The sequence below is a fragment of the Sceloporus occidentalis genome, unplaced genomic scaffold, assembly GCF_023333645.1.
Source record: "Sceloporus occidentalis isolate IW3139 unplaced genomic scaffold, rSceOcc1.0.p SCAF_3, whole genome shotgun sequence".
Classification (NCBI taxonomy): domain Eukaryota; kingdom Metazoa; phylum Chordata; class Lepidosauria; order Squamata; family Phrynosomatidae; genus Sceloporus; species Sceloporus occidentalis.
The window spans coordinates 186,740,930-186,763,036 of NW_028316983.1; the positions used below are offsets into that span (position 1 = coordinate 186,740,930).

Here is a 22,107-nt window from a genome sequence, read left to right on the forward strand (position 1 = left end):
CAGTTTCAATGTTCCCTAATTATAATTACTTACCTATTTCACTTTGTAGTGTTTCACCCATCTGTAATATATTTGATCCTTTTAGTTTGCATTTTATATGTTTTGGATCATCAGCAAGTGGTCTAAAAGAAACAAACATTAAATTCAGAACAAATACTCATTTTAGAGTAATCAGACCAAACTATAAACATTAAATCAAACAATATATCACCTCATTTAAATAATACTAAATATCAAAATATAAAATACAGTGAAATATTTGCTTCACTTCGATATGAAATAATTAGAGCCAGCAGATACCTAGTGTAGGGAATGACAGATTGGATTTACTGTGAAGATTCATTCAGAAATGGCCAGAGGACCAATCCACTACTAATGGATTTCCTTGTGCAAACCAGGTCTGCAGGAGTTTTGTTGAATAAAAAAAGAAAAGAAGAAGACATAAAAGGACTGAGAATTAAAGGACTTGAATATAAATTAAAGGCATTTGCTGATGATTTGGTTATAATTCTGGAAGATCCCACCCAACAAGTAAAAAACTTTTCAATATAAAAGAAGAATTTAGCAAGATTTCTGGTTTTAAAATTAACATAAAAAAGACTCAAATTATAACCAAAAGTTTAAGCAAAGAAGAAGACAAACAGATAGAAACCTGTACAAATTGTAAAATACAAAGTAAAGTTAAATATCTTGGAATTTGGTTATCTAATAAGAATAAGGACCTCTTTGACAATAATTATAAAGTGTTGTGGAAAGAAATTAAAAAAGACATGGAGAGGTGGCAAAAATTACAATTATCACTATCAGGAAAGACAGAAAGTATTAAAATGATGATTTTGCCCAAAATCAATTTTTTATTTCAAAGTATTTCCATACTAAATAATGAGAAACCATCACAAGAATGGCAAAAAGATATAAAGGAATTCATATGGAATAGTAAGAAACAATGAATTAATTGGAAAATCATGACAAGACAAAAAGAAGAGGGGGTGAAGGGGTTCCTGATTAAAATTATATTATCAAGCAAGCATATTAACCTGGATAGCTAATTGGATTCTTCTAGATAACACTAAATTACTGGATGTGGATTTACTAATCGTTTTGGTTGGCATGCCTACATTTGCTTTGTGTCACCACAAGAAGCTTTCATTGGAAGATGGTATAGGGTAGATAGATGGCTTACGTGATGGAGGGCAAAGATACAGTGAAGGTGGAATTGTAGAGCAGTGAACGTAAAGTCAGACTGAGAAGATCGGTACTGAGATGGATATCAAGACTGGGACCTGAAGCATTCTCAGTACCGAGGAAGAGATTGAAAGAATCTCTATGATAGCGGTCTCAATATGATGGTGAGTATAAGCGTTAAGAAGAAGGTCTCTCCCTTCAATAGTCCTCATGCTGCTCTCAATCAATAAAGGAAGCAGAGGTGTAGGAGGAATCATCCCCATAGCAGTATGTCCTTGAAGACGAATTAGATCTGTCAGTACACTCCCTGTATGATAAGGGGACCAGTCCACTCAAAGATGCAAGAGTTGGTGAGATGGAGGACGAGGAGTAGAAAAGCAGAAATCCCCGGATGGACAGACAAATATCTGCGATGGCAGTGAAGATAATACCAGGGGCAATGGAGACATCATAGTAGAAGGCTTCGAAACCAGCAGAAGAATGACCTCAGGATTTGATGTTACTGTCACCAGGATCGCCTTCAGTATCGATTCCACCATTGGTACCGAAGCAAGTGTAATAGACGTTGGTACTGGATGGTGTAGGGCCAGAAGGCACTGATTTCAATGTTGGTATCGGAGTTACTCCAGCCAAAGCCAATGTCAGTGGCTTAGGCTGTTTATGCCTTTTCTTCTCCTTAGGCCTTTCCGTCCCTTCAGGGCAATCAGTGTCATCTGTAGAGGCAGCAGCACACTTCTTTGTTTTGGAGGAGTGAGCTGTCTTGGAGGTCTGACAGACTGAAGGCACCTCCTGGACAGAGAGAGAAGCAGTAGGCAGAGTAACTATGCCATGATCAAGATCGAACAGTACCGATGGAACAGAACAGGTAGCTGTCAGAACCGAAAGACCACAATCGGTAGTGATCAGTATCGAAGTGGCCAGCACAGATATTGGAGGTGCAGTTGCTTTCAGAACAGCCTTCAATGTCTTCGGTAATTTCTGAGGTGATGCAACAAAACTGATGACAATGGGCCCTTAGCAACCGCATGATCAGCGACTGACTGACTTTTCCCAACAGTGGATGTTAAGTCTCTGAGCTTGATTTCTCAAGGCCTGAGGTGTAAAGAACTTATAAATCAACCAGCGCTCAATGATGTGACCCTCTCCTAAACAAAAATAGGGAGTATCTGTCCAACAACGAAACTTTTCTACAACAGGTAGAACAAAGCTTAAAAAGAGATGTAGAGGCCATGAAAGGGGGGTGGAGGGATGAAGGGCAGCTAAAAGATCTGATATGGAAGAGGTTTTTTTTAAAGAAAGAAACAAAGTATAAAATAAAGAAATAAAATAAACAAAATATAAGAGCAAAATGGTATAAATAGGAGGCTACTCAGCAGATAACAATCAAAGGCGGGGTACAGACTGCCCAGAAGAGGTGCCTCCTCGGCGCCTCTCTCTACTGCACAGCTGCGCCACAGCATATAAATTGTGCGGCGCAGCTGCGCAGCAGAAAAAGAGCTCAAAAAGCGGCTCCTTTTTGTTGCGCTGCAAAGTGCCAAAGACGGCGCATATATGTCGCAGCTGCGCCACTCCGTATGGAAGATGCGCAGCTGCGACGTAATGGTTACACACGCCGTATGTAATGCGCTGCGTAACGGCGGCACGTGCACAACATGCTAGAGTTGCGGGGCGTGTGCACGCACTGGCCCAAGGCAACCCTAGCACGTCGTGGATGCACCGCAAAGGGCCCATCTGGAGAGGGCCAAAGTGAGGTTTCTCTAACAGCAGACGAAAGAGAAATGAGGGTGGAGCTAGACTGACGGGCTTGGACATGCTCAGTGCACAGGAGTGGGCAGGGCTTTGAACTTCCGAATGAGTCTCTGTACAGGCGCAAAACCCTAATGTGTGAGACACAGAGACCACGATGAAGAAAGCCACGTTCCTATAATGGCAAGTATAACAACCAGAATGGCTGGTGCTGGTCGAAAAGCAGGATTCCCAAGTAGAGGATCTGTATCTGTAGTAGCCATGGTATCAACGGCTATGGACAGCCCACGGACAGGAGCAATGGTGTCATCAACTTTGGTACTATTGATATGAAGAAGCATAATCACTGTCAGAACAGGAATAAGAGTGTGACCTAGAATGGTACCAATGTCGGTGCTGATGAGGACATGGAATTGCTGGAAGATGTTTCCCTTGTATTGAAACTTGAGCTGGAGAAAGAGAAACTGTAATTTTCAATGACAGAAGATTCCTGTATTTCTCCCTCTGAAACGTGGTTCTCTTACCTTCTATCCTGGGTAGAGATTAACTCTGTTATCACCGTTTTGAAGAAGCCAGCAAGGGAAAGCTTGGCCTCACAAAAAACTATCTCTGAAGAAACTCCATGGAAGGGAGTAGACAGCCAAAGTGTCAGTCAAACATGAAGAAGAGAGTCGAGGTGTCTTCCTTTGATCTCTTCTTCTTATGCTTGTATTTTAGACCACTCTGCACCTCAACCTTGAGAATCCTGCCAAAGGTCAATGAACGATGAGACAACTTGTTTCTGGTACTGTCTCTGGCCTTCTTAGTGGACCTATATGGTCTACACCAATGTACTCATAGCCTTTCGTTTAGAGAAATCGACATCAGTCATGATCAAAGCTGTGTTTTCTATACTCGACTTTGACTTCCTCGAAGTTGAGGGCTAGCATGGCTGGAGATGCCATGACAGCAATAGATCTTCAGAAGATGTCTTCTAGTTTGAGTATGCAAATGCTGATCCTGATGAGGCAGTTGCAGCAGCCGACGAAAAGAAACTAGTGGGTTTCAGCGGTTGGCCCCTTACATAGCGCTGCCAGAGGTGGGCAAGGCTACCATCAAAATTCTTCAGAATGGTTTAGAATACTCCAAAAGATGGACTGCGCAGGTGCAGTTGTTTGAGTTATAGAGACCATAAAGAACATGTAGTTCATACAACTCCAATGACTATTAATTCGATACAGATTTTGATCCCCAATTTTATACTGACTTGTTTTGAAACTGGATTTTTGGGATACTGTGCACCTTTACATTGGCTATAGTTGTATGGTGTGGCAAACCAATTTAGTGAGACATATACAGGTAAAAACAACACCTAATGAGCTTCAGATTCATGTACCCTAGACATGAATACACCTGGAAGAATTCAGGTTTTGCTCCTGTTTTGTGATTCATCACAGCTTGCCATATTGTTCATATTTAGAACTGTGGTTAAATTTAACTATAGATAGCTTAAACAAGCAAGCTTCAGTATTTATAGCTTGAAATTGATTTATTTGCAACTAATTGTATTTAATGTTAGCCACAGTATACTGGTCTAGATAACATGCTGTGCTAAGAACAGAAACAAGAACATCTACACTCTTCTTTTTGCCCACAGTGGAGGAAAGGAGCTGAATGTGCATACCTAAGGCACACTGCGACTTGTTCCAACTTGTCTTTGTCCACTAAGCTATGTATAGTACAGTGGAACCTCGCCTTACATGGGGATCCGTTTCGGACCCCCCGCTTAAGGTGAATTCCACCTATGCTCAAGCCTCATTATAATGAATGGGGCTTGTGTGCGCGCAGCAGCTGCGCGTTCCATAGAGTTTACAGCGCAGCTTCCAAGTAAACCGAAAGCTACGTATAGTGCACCCACGTATGGAGTGGGCGCGCTGTATGATGTGAAAACATAGCCATTATGTTCAACAATAAATTTACTTAAAAGTAGGTAACATATAATGTATACCATATTGAGGATGCAAAAATTTAACTACTTAAATTGTTCAGGTACAAATTACAATAAAAATGTGTTCTTGTCTGCTATAATTAAAAGAAACAGCTATTGAACATTTTAAAAAATCCCTAGGAATAAAGTGTCTGCTATAATTAAAAGAAACAGCTATTGAACATTTTAAAAAATCCCTAGGAATAAAGAAGTACAAACCTGACTGTAAAATCACTTTCCAAAGATACATGTTCATCATGAAATGTAACTTGGCAATAGCGGAGATCTTTTACAGATGTTGGCACTTTCACATCAGGTAACATACCATTAAGCAATTGTTCTCTATTAATCTTTGGGGTCCAATTTACCTAGGAAATAAAATATTATCTATAGTATCAGGTGGAATTTAAAGTAACCTCTTCTTCCAATCAGCTCCTTTTGATCTATTAAAGGAGGCCAAAAGACCTCTTTAAAGCCCTTGCTTTAAATTAAGTTAGTGATTGATTTCTAGCACAGATTTGTAATTTAATGTGAACAAATATGTTTTACTGGTATCATATTCTAGAAGCACAGAACAATACAGAATCTTTTAAAGTACTTTGGATTCAACAGTCTTAACATCCCTTCAAATATAATCTCTCAGTTTTGAATCCCTGAAACACTTTTAAAAGTAAACCTGAACCCTTTTACACACCACAGACTATCAGGGAGCCAGGTCATCTCTACAGTGTCAGAGTGCTTCTAAGGGTTTCCTCCAAGAGTGATCAAGGTCATGATTTATTTATTTTTAGGCATTTCACCTTTCCACAGCAAGACAAGGCTTCAATATGATACCTCACAATATCCACCGGAAAATTCCCCAAAACATTCAGGAAGCTACTAGACTTGATGAATTTCCAAGGGCAGACAACTGTAATAGGTTCCCCCACACCAGCTGAATGTAACTACTGTTGTTAATTGAAATTTTAGCATTCATGAGTCTGACAAACCTTACAGACCACCTCATGTTCCACCATGATCTTAAAAAAACCCTTCAAACTTCTTCTAAGTTTGGACAGCCCACCTCATCCCAGTGCTATAAATTGCAGAGCAGTCAAGCAAAATACATACTGAGAAAAGGCTGGAAATTAAGAGTAAAGCTTAAGCTTGCTACAGGATTCTGTCTTGGAACTTTATGCATCTATGCCTGTCCTGAAATTTCTGCACGCTAGGATAAGAGAGCCAGCATGGTGCATTGGTTTGAGTATTGGGCTATGACTTTGCAGACCAAGGTTCAAATACCATCTCAAGAATATAAAATCACTGGGTGAACTTGGGCTAGCCACACTCTTTCAGCTGCAGAGAAAGGCAATGCAATCCTCCTCTGAAGAAACCTGCTATGAAAATCCCATGATATGTTCACCTTAGGGTCACCATAAGTCGTAAATGACTTGAAGGCACACCACCACCACCACCACCACCATCAGTGTAACCTAATCAGCTGTATATCTTGTATTACTTCCTCTGGAAAGGCCTAGGAATGCAAATTCCTTGGTACATTTACTAAATTGCTTTTGTAAGTATTTCTGCAAGTAATGTAAACTGAGACTCTTCAGTCAGTAATGGAAATAAAGCAACACCGTTTTTACACACACTTTTCTCTCTATCTAATATCGCTCCTTTCCTTTAAACCAGTTTCAATTTCTTGAAAATGCTTACCTTAATCTTTTCGGCCAGAGTTGGAGTTACTATGATCTCTCTTTCCCCCTCATCATACATTTGGAAAATAAGATTTTGCATCATGTCACCTGCAATCCAGTTAATTTCATCCCGGTGCTTGATCTGAATAGCTTTTTCTCCCCCAACACTAAATATATGTAGTTTTGCAACACGGCTACTGGGAAGCATTTTAATAGTCTTCTCCAGTGGTGGCACATTTTTACAACTCTAATTATAAAAGTATAAGGAGAAAGAACAAATGAAAGTTTTAATGAAAAAACTCTTAGCTCACAATATTTAACTAAAGAATTGAAAATACAATCTTATTAACAATTGTGCTTATCAATCTTTACCAGTGTCTTTTTTATTAACAAAAAATTATGAGTGAGAACCAAAAAAGACAATTTAAACTAGGGCACTGTGTATTCTTTTATTTCACTCCTTGGCATATAATATTTTTAAACTGTTTAAAAACAAAGAGGCTAAACAAAAGGAATCTTGCAGAGGCCCTGTCATCTGAGGAGAGAAAAGCTAATGACTTGCTCTTGAAATGTAAAGATTTAAGAAGTATCCATCACATATGCTCTGATATTTCTTCAAATCAAGAAGTCAAATCCTTTAAAAATTGTAAATCCAGTTTTTCAAGATTTTATAGGTTTCCAGTTTTTAAACTATATTTGTCACATTCGTAAAGGTCAATTTGTTTTCTAGAACCCACTTAATTCATATAAAAATCTATTATTGTCTCATCTGCACTGCGGAAATAGTGCAGTTTGACACCACTTTAACTGCCATGGCTCCATACTATGAAATCCTGGGGTTTGCAGTTTGATGTGGCAGCAGAGCTCTCTGAGAGGGATGGCCAAATATCTCACAGAACTACAAATCCCAGAATTCCACAGGATTAAGCCATGGCAGTTACAGCGGTGTCAAACTGCATTATTTCTGAAGTGCAGATTAGACTCTGTGACAGGCAATGAATCTAGTGCCAGCAAGTGTTTACTCACTAGCAACAAATCTATCTGATTCACTTCTACTCTAACTTATCTTTCATTATCCCTGATCATAAAAAGATATTCTATTCAAGCCTGCAGAAATGTGCTTCTACAGAACATAAATTGGACAAGCACCAATTGTGAGTAAGGCCAAGCATGGTTCCTTTTCAACTCAAAGGATTTTGCTTCCAAAAACAACCTTCTTTGACTAAAAAATTGACTGGGTTCCTAGCAACCAGACAGTGCAGTATCCAAATGTTCCACATCTTTAGTTTGAAAAATTAGGGATTGCTTTGAATATGTAGTTTACTTACAGGTATTTCAATCCTTGCTTTAAGTATTTGGTCCTTCTTTATATTCTGTATATGCAGAACTGGTCCTGTTAAGATATTTGATCCTGCACTGCTGCAGTCCACGGCATATACAGGAAGGTCGGGAGCGCCTGAAAACTAATATGATGAAGTTGGGATTAGTTTTCGTTGATGTTGAGAAGGCATTTGACAATGTGAACTGGAACTTTATGTTAGAGGTCTTGACAAGGATGGAAATGGAAACAAAGTTTATATCCCGGATAAGAAGAATTTATGAAAAACAAACAGCACAATTAATGGCTAATGGAAACAGAACAAGTACGATTGATATTAAAAGAGGAACCAGGCAAGGATGCCCACTATCTCCTTTACTTTTTAATTTAGTACTGGAAGTTTTGTCGAATAAAATAAGAAAAGAAGAAGACATAAAAGGACTAAGAATTAAAGGACTTGAATATAAATTAAAGGCATTTGCTGATGATTTGGTTATAATTCTGGAAGATCCCACCCAACAAGTAAAAAACTTTTCAATATAAAAGAAGAATTTAGCAAGATTTCTGGTTTTAAAATTAACATAAAAAAGACTCAAATTATAACCAAAAGTTTAAGCAAAGAAGAAGACAAACAGATAGAAACCTGTACAAATTGTAAAATACAAAGTAAAGTTAAATATCTTGGAATTTGGTTTTCTAATAAGAATAAGGACCTCTTTGACAATAATTATAAAGTGTTGTGGAAAGAAATTAAAAAAGACATGGAGAGGTGGCAAAAATTACAATTATCACTATCAGGAAAGATAGAAACTATTAAAATGATGATTTTGCCCAAAATCAATTTTTTATTTCAAAGTATTTCCATACTAAATAATGAGAAACCATTACAATAATGGCAAAAAGATATAAAGGAATTCATATGGAATAGTAAGAAACAACGAATTAATTGGAAAATCATGACAAGACAAAAAGAAGAGGGGGTGAGGGTTTTCCTGATTTAAAATTATATTATCAAGCAAGTGCATTAACATGGAGAGCTAATTGGATTCTTCTAGATAACACTAAAATACTGAATGTGGAAGGATTTACTAATCGTTTTGGTTGGCATGCCTACATTTGCTTTGTTAGGAGTCTGGGAGAATTTTAAGAAGAAAACATATAAAGGAAACCTCTCTGGGTGTCACCACAAGAAGCTTTCATTGGAAGATGGGAAAAGGTAGATAGATGACTTACATATAAATATCTTCTGAATAAAATCAGCTTGAATAAATACGAAATAAAATCAATAGATGAATTAAACCCACTTGACCCTAACATTGTTTTTTGTATCTACAGTTAAGAGAAAGGTGGCTGATGGATAAAAAAACTGAAGAATTTGAAGATAGCATGGAAATTGATAAGATTTTTTTTGATCCAAGGAAAGGAACATCAAATTTGTACAAGTATTTAAGGAATAGAGAACAGGAAGATTTGATAACAGATGAAATGATAAAATGGGCCTCAGGCTGTGATAGGATGATTGGACTAGAAAGTTGAAAGTATGGTAGAACCAAAACAAAGAAATTTACAAAGGCACAGGGATTGAAGGAGAACTATTTTAAAATGGAGCATAGGTGGTATTTAACTCCTAGTAGGATTGCAAAGATCTACAAAACAAACTCTAATGAATGCTGGAAGTGTCAAGAAAAAGGAGGTACATGGTTTCATATGTGGTGGCGATGCCCCAAACTAAAGGCCTGTTGGAGGAAGGTACACATTATGATAGAAAAGATATTGAACATAAAATATGAGCTTAGACAGGAAATGTATTTACTTAATATGTTGAACAAGATTCCACCTCAAATAAGAAAAAAATATTGACGGAAAACTACAGCCAGCTCTTCTTATACACAGATTTTTTATACATGGATTCAAGCATCCACGGTTTGAAAATGTTCGAAAAAAGGATAAATTTCAAATATCAAACCTTGATTTTTCCATTTTTTATAAGGAACACCATTTTGCTATGCCATTATATTTAATGGGACTTGAACATCCACAAATTTTGTTATTCATGGGGGATCTTGGAACCAAACCCCAGCGTTTAACAAGGGTCCACTGTAATATGATGAAGCATAATAGCATTTATTTATTTATTCGACCCTGTCTTTCCATTAAACAACTAAAGTACCCAGGGTGTCTGACATACAAGTAAAACCAATTTAAATAGTAAAAACTATTAAAATTATTTTCACAATTAAACCACTTTAGAAGGAAAGAATAAAAATATGTATAGTCTGCCCTTGCCATATGCGCAGGATCCATTTTGGACTCCACTGTGTAAGGAAAATTTCACGTATGCTGGAATCCCTTTTATTTGAATGGTGGCGCACTTAACAATTCTGAAGGAAGTGTCTTTCAAATCTGGGAGCAAAAGAGAAGAAAGGTCTCTCTTGCCTGCCAGTTATGTGGGCCTCTGCAGGTAGTAGCATTTTCAAGAAACCCTCATCTGGCCATAATGAGATGAGCAATCCCTGAGACAATACCATGTACAGATGCAAGTGCAGGACAGTGACAAAAGCAGATAAGAAGAAAATCAATTCATTTGAGATGTGGTGAAGAGTGCTGAGGTTACCATGGACAGCCAAAAAGACAAACAAATGGGTCCTTGAGCAGATCGAGCTTGAAATTTGCCTGGAAGCCAAGATAATCAAACTGAAGATGTCATACTTTGGACACATCATAAGAAGGCACAACTCATTAGAAAAAATAATAATGCTAGGAAAGGTAGAGGGAAGTAGAAAGAACAAGACTGCACGCTAGATGGATAGACTCTATTAGGGAGGTCGTGGTTATGAATTTATAGGACCTAAGCAAAGCAGTGGAGGACAGAGAATCTTGGAGATTTCCCATCCACAGCTGCCATGACTCACAGGTGGTTAACAACAATAAAACAAATCTTAACAAACTGATGTCATATTATTAAAGAAAAGCAACAGAAGGCATTGATCTACCTTGCAATGGACAATTAGTTTGGGCTGTGCTGTTAGGTTTCCTACTTCATCCAGCACTTCAACATGAAATGGAAATGCTGTTCCATTCTCAATCTTCAAGATATCAGAATCTGGCTTGACTTTTAATTGCCGAGGGGGACCTGTTCAGTTTAGAAATTGGACATTAGTTTCTTGTTTATTTTGAAAATTCAAACAACTACAAAGATAGCAATGAAAACCTAAAGAAACACAACATTTTAAAAGGGTTACACAACAAAGTATAAAAAGAATTTCTTATGTCTTTACTTCAGATACCAAATACAACAATTCGAGTCCAAAACACACTGAAGAAATAATCCAGTTTGAGACCACTTTAACTTCTCTGGCTCAGTGCTAGGGAATCCTGGGAATTGTAGTTTGTGCTACCAGAGCTCTCTGACAGAGAAGGCTAAATGTCCCACAAAACTACAGTGCCCAGAATTCCTTAGTATTGAGCCAGGGCACTTAAAACAGTCTCAAACTGGATTATTTCTGCAGTGTTTTGGACCTCAGTTGCACAGAAACTGCTTTTCTCTTAAGATACTTAACTGTTTAAAGAGGATAGATAAAACAACTAAAAAACATATAAAATGCCAAATCACTTTAGTTTAATTCTCCCCAAATACAAATTAGTTTAAGGTCACTGTCAGTTTTAGAGAAACCAACTATTCGAGACACATGAAAATAAGGAACCACTCCTACTTGCATGACAATGAAAATTTATGCAATACTATATTGCATTATATTATGGATTAAACGTGTATACAGTGCACCCGTGTTATATGTGGGTGCATTATACGTGGCTTTGAGCACATGCGCTCAAGCTGCAGGGAGTGCAAGGGGCAGCGTGTCTCATCCAGATGAATGGGGGGGGGGTGTCATGAGCCCCATTCAAATGAATGGGGCTCAAGCATAGGCGGAATTCGCCTTACGCCGGGGGGGGGGGGGGTCGGAATGGATCCCCCCCGTAATGCATGGGTCCACTGCACCGTTTTTTAAAAATAACATTCACATATTTATGATACTCTTTCGAGGAAATACTTTCATAGCATTCAAACACTTTTCTCATACCTGGGAGAAGTTTAATTTTCAAAAGCTGGGATTCTTCCTTCAATCCAGGAAGACTGATCTTCAAAGTAAAGTTCTATCAAAATGTAATAACGTCAAAGGTTAATTGTGAATAATGATCACTGCATTAGATATTAGTTTTTGGGGTGAAAACGATTTCTTAAACAAAGAGTAAAATGATTTAGAAGTTTCCTCTTCTAAAAAAGGACTTTACAAGTTCAGGTTTATTTATTTACCTGCATGGCATTTATCTGAATATCCTCAACTACAAAACTGTGATTTCTGAAAAACACTTACCCACTAATACAATCATTAGTGTATGATAGTTTATCAACTACTACAATGCTATTATTAATAATCAGCAAAGAACTTATTGAACTGAGTAGGTACACAGTTGATTTCAAATGCATCATTAAATACATCAAATATTTTTAAAGAATTACCTGTTACAATATTTTATACAAAGACTGCATACAGTGGGCCCTTCGTATTGGCAGGGTGGCAATCTGCAGACTCGACAGACCACAGATCATCATGCCCCATATTACTCAATGGCAGTGTGTGCACATTATCGCCACTGAATAATATGGGGTGCAACCGTCTGAGGTTTTTGCCACCCACGGGGGAGGGGGGTTGGAACCAGATGGGAAGAGTCCATTGTATATACAATCACACACTTATATTAAAAAATAAGGTATCATTTCCATAATGGAACACATTCAACTCACCTTTCCCTGCAAACTGCTCACAAGGCCTCTAGCAGTTATTCCTTTAACAGTACAATTTGGTCTTCTTTCTACTTCTTCATATTGTAATGTTAAACCACTATAAAATTAAAAGTCAAATTAATTTAAGAATTTATCTGATCACCTTTAAACTACAACAGAAAGATATACAAAGTGTTTTATGAAACAAGGTGCCCATGAGGATACAGGAAAGGACAGGATGATAATCTGTAACTGTGATTCTTCAAAAGACAAACAAACCATAGAATGATAGAATTTTAAAGTTGGAAGTGACCATGAAGAACATATAGTCCAACTAAACATCCAGCTGAAGTGCTCTTGAAAGATGCCCTGTTTAAAGACTTCCAAAGAGGGAGAGCCCTCCACTTACTGAGACATTTCACTGTCAAACAAGTCTTAGAATAAAAAAAGTTCTTCCTAATGTTTAGGTGGAACTTCTTTTGTAATTTGAATCTACTGGCAAAAAACAAGCTGGTTCCATGTTCTACATTCCTTCACATATTGAAAGATGACTATGATGTCACCTTTCATTCTTCCCTTTTCCAAGCTAAATTAATCCAGCTTCCTAAGACATTCCAAATAAGTCTTGGTTTCCAGACCTTTGATCAACTTAGGTCATTCTCCTCTGGACATGTTTCAGCTTGTCAATATCCTTCTTGAACTGTGGTACCCAGAACTGGACACAGTATTCCAGATGAGTCTGACCAAGGCAGAATAGAGTGGCACTGACACTTCCCTAAGTTGGAACACTATACTCCTGTTGATGCAGCCCAGAATTGCATTGTCTTTTTTGGCTGTTGCATCACACTGTTGAGTCACGTTTAGTTTATGGTCAACTAAGACCCCTAAATCCTTTACTTCTTGAAAGTACTGCTTTCAAGCCAGGTGTCACTCATCCTATATGTGTGGATTCCATTCTCCCTGCCTAGACGTAGCATTTATCTCTGTTGAAATTAATTTTGTTAGTTTTGGCTCAGTTCTCCAATCTGTCAAGATCATTTTGAATCCTGTCTTTTGAAATATCAGCTACCTCTTCCCACGATTTGCTGTCATCTGCAATTTTTATAAGCATGCCTTTTTTCCATCATCAAAGTCATTTAAACAAATGTTCAACAAAACCAGACGTAGGGCAGACCCATGAGGCATACTAGTCACTTCCCTTCAGGATGAAGAACAACCATTGGTGAGTACTCTCTTGGTTCAACTCTGTTAACTAATTACAGATCCACCTAACTGTAACACTGTCTAACCCACTGTTCAAAAGGTTGCATGCAAGAATATTATGGAGGATGTTGTCAAAAAACCTTACTGAAATCAAGATATATTAAACTCACAGCATTCCCGTGATCTACCAGTTTTTAACCTCTATCAAAAAAGAGAGATAACATTAGTTGGCATGACTTGTTTTTGAGAAACCCTTGGGTCTGTGTAAGGCAGTGCATACATAGTGAGAATTGTGGTCATTACTAAGTGTGCACAGACTGATTTTACTTATCTCTTCTAGAACCTTTCTTGGTATTGATGTCAAGTTGACTGGTCAGTAGTCACTTGGGTCATCATTTCTACCCTTTTTTAAGATGGGGACATTTCAGAAGAACAGGTTACTTACCCGTAACTGTGGTTCTTCAAGTGGGCCATCTGTGCCCTCAAATAAGTGGGTTGTGTGACTGTGCAGAGTCCCAAACAGAAAGTTCTAGAGCTAGTACCTTGGCATGGACATCCTACACCCTCCCAGCTATCAAGCAAGTCAGAGCCCACCAAGCTACCCTCTGCTCAGCTTCAAAGTTCATCATGTAGCCATATACGGCCTTTGAAAGGTTGCATCTACCCATATGAACCTGTCAGAGTTTTAAGATCATCAGCGGAAGGCTTCCTCTTGGTCCTGCCACCATCACAGGCTCACTTGGAGAGAACATGAGAGAGAGAGCCTTCTCAGTGGCTGCCCCCATCCCCTGGAACTCCTTTCCACGGGAGGCTATGCTGGCTCCCTCTCTTTCCTTTTCCTGGCAAGCAAAAACATTCTTATTTAAGCAAGCTTTTAATGCTTAAGCAAGCAGTGTTTTTAATACAGATGTATGTTTTATGTTTTTAACTTCTCTATGAGTTTTAATCAATTTTATAGTGTTTTAAAGTGATGATTTTAAATTGGTTTTAAGTTTTTTGTAAATGTTTTCAGTTTGTTGTTGTGGAAGCTACCTGGGAGAAAGGTGACATACAAATAAAGTGAATTAAAAAATACAGACGTGAGAGCAGGGAGGTAGGGCAGGTATGTATGAGGGCACAGATGAAGGCCCACTCTTGTAGCTATGCATGGCTAGAGTGCGAGCCCAGAGTTGCCTCTACATAATCGATACTTCTTGTCGGTTCAAAAATGGATTTCTCTGAATTCATGTTTAGACCTTGTCCTTCTGCAACAAGGCACTGATTTCTTCTAACAGTGTCTGGGAAGGCAGGGTGTGGTGAAATATGCCAATGGGTAGAATATTTGAAACCTCTATGGCAGTGATGTCCAAACTCTGGCCCTCCAGGTGTTTGAACTTCAGCTCTCAGAAGCCTCAGCCATCTGAGATTCTGGGAGCTGAAGTCCAAAACACCTGGAGGGCCAGAGTTTGGATGTCACTGCTCTATGGCATAGCCTGGACAGATGACAGTACATACCCAGATATCTGTGGTGATGTTCCACCAGTTGAAATAGCGGCTGTTTAGTTTTGGAGCCTGAAGAAATAGGGTGTATTGCAAAAGTGTGGTGTATTATAATTGGCTGAAAAGTCGTCCAGAGAGTGGAGTAAAAAGAGCGACTTCAAGAAAGAAGACGGCTTCTTTGAAGTGACAGACTGGTATTTTTAATTGTCTGAAGGGATGTTGTTGATGTACTGAGGACTGTTGAGAATATGTCTGGGAAGAACTAACTGGTTAATTATCGCATGAGAAAGAGGACTCAGAAGATTGTTTGCACCAGAGGCATGAATGGGCAATATTGTTACCTCTGGGTGCTAATACCCATTTTCTTTGCAGTCAACCAAACATTACAAAGGTGGTCCAAGGTTTTGTTAGTTTTTGTATTGAATAGGCCCTTGCCATCAAATGATCTCCCCCCCCCCTTTGAGTCAAGGGATGCTATTTAGCAGAACAACTGTGAAAGGGAACTTGCTTCAATGGTGGAAGAAATGAAACTGAGGAGAGTATAGCTTGGCTCTGACATGTTTGACAGACAGGAGGGGGTAGGGTGTCCCCACCAAGCTACTCAGCTCTAGAACTTTGTTTGAGACTCTGCAGGCGCACAACCCACATGTGTGAGGTAGAGACCTCAAAGAAGTAGTATAATTTCTTTGCTGCCACCAATACCACTGCATGCACTTTCCAATGAACAATAGACTGTGTTTGGTTGGACTCACTCCAAGTCTTCCACCATTGTCATTCTAGTCTCTGTCCCACTCGTTTCATCACCAGTTAAAGAACACAAGTCACAGTGAAATATTAAAAATAACAAGCTGTCCTTCAGCAACAACCTGTCCCCTATCTTTCCCATCAGTCTTATGTAACCAACAAATTGTAAAGATTTAACAGACAATATCTCCATGTTCACATGCAGATAGCTTAATTTATTAAGTAATTATCACCCAGCTGTATCGGTGCATCCTTAAGTGAATTACAGATTCACTGGATTGGGACCTTTCTTTAAAAGCAATCTAAAAACAAAACATAAAACTGACAGTTACCTGGCTTCTAGGACTGGTATAATATCATCTGTCAGATAAGTAGAATGACCAAATTCATCCTGAACATCTAGAGGAATACTGAATGGAAGCCCAACCCTAAATGGAGGATCCAGAAGACCAATTGAAAACTTCTGAGGCTTGCCCTCTGAGGCAGAGAAAAAAAAATTATTCACATCTTCAATAAGAAACATTTTTGTACTTATATTTTAGATATATTGATTGTAATTACTACCTTTAAGTAAGTACTTCCTTAATTGTGGAATAAACCATTCTGAATTGGCAAAAGACCAAATACTATTTCTGCTTTTTTATATAAGAGAGACATATTATAACTTTACATTTCTATTTCAGTCACACAAAATGTTTGATGTTGTGACAAAAGAGTTGATTAGTATATCAAAATACACTCAACATTAAGGTTACTGTAGCGAAGCTTGGTCTATTCCTGTAAGCTGAAAACTGGAATTGGATCTGTAGGCATTTCTTTCTCTGTCACAGACACATTGAGGTCTGATGTAGACATATTGATAGCCACTTACCGGTAACAGTTAAATAGGTCACAGGATTGTGCAAATTCTCTAGCCTCCCTTTCCCCCCCTCACACATGACTTCTTTGGATCCCTTAACTGCAAGCACTGCATAGCTAGACTGATACTAATTATGATTAATACAACCATTCCTAATGCTTTGCTATGACACCAGTGCTTGGGTAAGTATACACAACCTAGCACACCTTATGCTAGGTACTGGTAACAAAGGTGTAATGGTGAAAAATAGCTAATACTGTAGGGGGAATTTTTACAAAAGAGGGGAAGGGCTGGGAAGAGAAAATACACAGTATTATGGCCAATTTCTCATCTTCTAGCCAAGTTAGTGTCAACTAGTCTCATGCATTGACTGGTTTGTGTGATTTTGCAGTTTAGGTATTTCTTAGCACCTGTTACTCATATTCGAAATCACAAACAATCATATTTGTTTAACAGTGTTGGTCAAAAAACTTGGAACAAAATGTATTAATTACAAATTATAACATCATTCCCCCCCCCCCTTCAACTTCATCCAGGTCATTCTCCATATCATATATTAAAATGTGTTAGAGAATCACATCAGAATTCTTGATTAAAATTCAGTCACCACTTCTAAATGAACTTCTTCCCCCCCAAAGGAAGGCTACTTCCAGTGGCCCAGATTCTGACCTGCCCATGGCCCTTTGAATTAAGAGCATCAAGAATGAGCAATAGGCTATGTGGCTCCCTTTTTATCACCATATTTTTTCTCTCGTTCTGCTTATATGGATTTTAAATCCATTATTATGCTGTAACATAAACCAGTTATATACCAATTATAATATTAGATTACAGAGATTACAGGTTGATAAAAATAGAACATACAGTCTGTCCAGCCCATATGCGGGGATCCGTTCCCCCCCCCGCCCACGTATGGGGAAAAGAGAGTATGCTCAACCCCATAGAAAATAATGGGATGCGTGCTCACAGCAGAGCGAGTACACGTCCCATTACTTTTGCTGGGGCTTGCCTTCCTCCTAAGTTCAAAGCTGCGGAAGGCAAGCCCGCCTACGCATATGAATAAATAAGGAAAACCTTAAGGCTGTAGATTGAAAGACCACCTGAATGAAGAATAAACATTTCAACTCATTTATAATATGGTCAAGAATGCTTTCGCCTAATTTCAATTAGAAATACAGTTTTTACTGAATCTATCATAGCTAGGTTACATAAGAAAACAACAGGCATTGGATGCTTGGAGTAGAAGCAACCTTACCTATTATATTAAATTTAAAAGTTTTAGATGGAAGAGATCTTCCTGCGTAAGTGTCTGCATTGCTTTCATTCAACACCACTTGAAGTTTCAGCGTGTAGGCTCCAAGTTTATTAATATTTTCTGCATATAATCAGATACAACAAATTAAAATGAAGTAATCAAAATATTAATCTGTTTTACAATATATTTAGAGCAAAAGCACTCACCCATTTTTTTGAACCAGAATGGCCATTTACTCCCATGTTGACTGATATGAGAAATGATTTCCTTATTTCCACTAGGGGCTGGGGAAAAAAGGGGGGAGAGAGAACAATTACATAAAAATAGGGGGGAAATCCTTCCAAAAACATAAAGATTCAAGTAAGTAATTCAGTAAACTAATTTACAACACATTAATTTTTTTCTAAGGCTTGGGAGGCAATTAAACAGATTTTTTTTTAAAAAAATTGGATCTCTCTCATCACTGGTTATTTCTATACATCTTATGAAAAATAGTAAAATATTAAAAGTGACAGTTTTCAATGAAATTCAAAGACTGCCATGTTAGCATGTGTAAGTATGCAAAGGGATCCTGTAGCACCTTTGAAACTGAGAGAAATTACAGGTTGCTTACCTGTAATTGTAGTTCTTTGAGTGGTCATCTACGAATCCATACAAATGGGTTATTCTGCACCTGTGCACAATTTCAGAACCTACTGGAATCGCTAGGGAAGACTTCTGAGTGATAGCTCCGTCCATCCTCTATATAGGCTCAGTGTCTTTCCGCCCTTTCTCAGTTCAAACAGTCTGCCATAAGAGCAGACAAGGAAGAAAGAGCAGGATACGACAGAGGGGAGGATGGGTGGGATTTGTATGGATTCGCAGATGACCACACGAAGAACTACCATTACAGGTAAGCAACCTGTCATTCGTCTTTGTGGTCTCTGCGAAGCATACAAATAGGTTAGACTGACAAGCTGAAATTCTCCCGGAGGAGGGCGTGTCCTGGTAATGAAATAAATAGATTATAAAACCAGAAAATAGTGTGAATTTGTGTCATTTAACAGTTGTCAATTAACCTCAGTGAGTTGCAGAAAGAACAGCTCTGCCAAAAGATGCCTCCTGGCGTTGCCTGCTATCAAGTCTGTAATGCTTGATAAAGGTCAGCGGTTGAGACCATACCACAGCCTTGTAAATGTCCTCCGAGGGGATGCCGGAGAGGAAGGCAGAGGAAGTAGCTACCGCCCTGGTTGAATGGGCTCAGATTCGAGTAGGGGGCATCTTCCCAAAAAGTTCATATGAGCGGTGGATAGTGGAGGTCACACATTTAGAGAAATGTTGAGGGGTGACAGGCAGTCCCAGCTTAGGAATGGAATAGCAGAAAAAAGCTGTCGAGAACGCCTCGAGACTGAAGTCCTGTTGAGATAGAAGGCCAAAGCCCGCCTGACATCAAGAGAGTGGAGTCGACCCTCGGTGTCGGTGGTCGGGTTTGGAGCAAGTGTTGGAAGAACAATGTCTTGGTTGAGATGAAAGAGAGAAACAATCTTATGCAGGGTAGAGATGTCTGGTCTGAGGATGACTTTGTCCCTAAAAAAATTGAGATAGGGAGAGTCGGTACAGAGGGCAAAGAGTTTGCTGGTCCGATGTGCAGAGATCAGTGAGACCAAAAATGCAGTCTTCCAAGTGAGAAGCCTGAGGTTACAGGAAGCAAGGGGTTCGAAGGGAGCCGCAGATAGGGCTGCCAAGACGAGTTGAAGATCTCAAGCAGATGCCAGGGCAGCGATTGGGGGCTTGAGGTTTTTGAGTCCCGTAAAGAATCTTTTCACCAACATTGACAGGCAGCCGGAAAACTGAAAGTGGGCACAGATGGCTGCGAGGTAATATCTCAAGGACGAGATGGAGAGGCCGGACCCAAAGAGAGAGTTCAGGAACTCGAGGACAATGGGGACATCAACCTCTGAGGAGGATAGCCCTCTGACAATCAGGAATGACAAAAATTTGTTCTGCTTGAGTGAATAGGAATGCTGAGTGGAAGGCTTATGAAAAGCCAAAACGATCTTTCGAACCGGAGCTAGAAGCAGTTCAGGGTAGAATTCTCCAGGCCACGAGGCGGGGAGTCTTGACATCCGGGTGATGAACCTGACCATTGAGGAGGGTCAGGAGGTCGGGACAGAGAGGCAGTGGCCAGAACTGGTTATTGGAGAGCTGGAGAAGAGGAGCGAGCCACGATTGTCTTGGCCACCACAGGGTGACAAGGATCATATCTGAGCAGTCTGTTCAGAGCTTGGCTATCACCCTTGTGATGAGAGGAAAAGGAGGAAACAGACATCTTGTCCAACCAGTGGAAGAGGAAGGCGACTCCTAATGACTAGTCGGAAGGATTCCTGGAGCAGAACTGGTTGCACTGAAATTTCAGATGAGAGGCAAACAGGTCGATGTCCGGAGTTCCCCAAAGGGAGAACAAATAGCATACGACATAGGGGTTGAGTTGCCACTCGTACAAGAGTCTGGAGCTCTGCTTAGTTTGTCTGCAAGCACATTCTCCTCCCCTAGAAGGTGAATGGCCTGCAGAATGACACGCCTGGGGATGCACCAATTCCAAATCTGGATGGTGAGAGTGAGGAAGGTAGAATATCTGGTACCTCCTTGCTTCTTTAAGTAATACATCACTGTTGTGTTGTCGGTGAGGAGCAAGAGTATCTGATCCTGAAGCAAGGTTTCGAATGCCTTGAGAGTTTTCCGGACCGCTAACATCTCTACAGTATTGATGTGATAGCGGAGCTCCGCTGGGGACCATCTCCCATTGACGGAGAGGTCTTTGCAGTGGGCTCCCCACCTGGAGGTGGAAGCGTCTGTTGTGAGCGTGACCTGGGGCTGAGGAGGCAGAAAAGGCATGCCCACTTAGGCGTTCCGTGGGTTAAGTCACCAACAGAGGGAACGAGCCACCCGCCTTGGGATGGTGATCCATCTTTGTGGATGATCATAGGCTGGATTGAAGATGGAGAGAAACCAAGATTGGAAAGGGCGCATGCGGAGCTGAGCGTGGGGTGGGGAGACCGAGAAGTTGAAGAAGATGACATACTGTATTTATGGCCTGTGTTTCTCATCTTGTTTTTGAACTCCAGCTTCTCGTCAGTGTCTTTGTGAAATGGACCCGAAGCATCAAAAGGGAGTTCCTCAATAGCCAATCTGGCCTGGGGTGTCAGGTCGGAAGATCTCAGCCAGGCATGGCAATGCAGGGCCATGGCTCCAGAGAGTTGCCTGGCGGTGCAATCAACTGAGTGTCTGGCTGAAGTGATCTGTTGTGCGGCCAGAGAGTGTCCCTTGGCATGGATGGTGAGGGCCAGTTCTTCCATTTCCTATGAAAGGTTGTCATACAGAGGGAGAGCACGTTTCCACAAATGTTGCTGATATGCTGCCATGCAAGCCACATAATTAGCAACTTTGAGGTCCAGTATGGCCGAAGCGTAAGATTTTCAAACCATAGAATCAAGCTTGCAGCCCTCCGTGTCATTTGGAGTTGAGGCTGCTTTAAGAGTGAAGTGGGGCTGGGAGGCTTCAACAATAGCCGAGTAGGGACGGGGGTGCTCGAAGAGCCAGGAGTCATCCGAGGGGGTGATCCTGTACAAATTGTTCAGTTTCTTCGAAAGCGGCTGTAAAGAGGAAGGAACAGTCCAGGAACGTTTGACAATTTTCGACATTGAGGGCAGGAACGGGATCAAAGGGGGGGTTCACTGATGGGGTTGAGAGCTTCGGCATCAGTGTGGAGGACCTTGTCATGGAAGGCTTTGCCCATCCGGATGACTTGCTCTGAGAAGGATTTGACATTGTCAGAAGGGGAGGCTGCTTCAGGAACTGTGAGGGCCTCACTTTGATGAACATGAGAAAAATCGGACTCTGAATAGTCA

At 39.9% G+C, this 22,107-nt stretch overlaps 1 protein-coding gene across 3 annotated transcripts in view; it reads right to left on the minus strand.

Annotated features, from left to right (window-relative positions):
- Window positions 1–22,107, minus strand: part of SMCHD1 (structural maintenance of chromosomes flexible hinge domain containing 1) — a 137,926-nt gene that overhangs the window by 66,960 nt on the left and 48,859 nt on the right. For all 3 annotated transcript variants that reach the window (XM_089517128.1, XM_089517129.1, XM_089517130.1), the window contains 10 exons: window positions 18,427–18,504; window positions 18,221–18,340; window positions 16,439–16,583; window positions 12,702–12,798; window positions 11,977–12,049; window positions 10,888–11,027; window positions 7,905–8,039; window positions 6,596–6,823; window positions 5,117–5,265; window positions 34–122 (listed from right to left, as the gene is read on the minus strand). In XM_089517128.1, coding sequence (XP_089373254.1) covers window positions 34–122; window positions 5,117–5,265; window positions 6,596–6,823; window positions 7,905–8,039; window positions 10,888–11,027; window positions 11,977–12,049; window positions 12,702–12,798; window positions 16,439–16,583; window positions 18,221–18,340; window positions 18,427–18,504 — 1,254 coding nt within the window. The remainder of the gene's footprint in view (window positions 1–33; window positions 123–5,116; window positions 5,266–6,595; window positions 6,824–7,904; window positions 8,040–10,887; window positions 11,028–11,976; window positions 12,050–12,701; window positions 12,799–16,438; window positions 16,584–18,220; window positions 18,341–18,426; window positions 18,505–22,107) is intronic.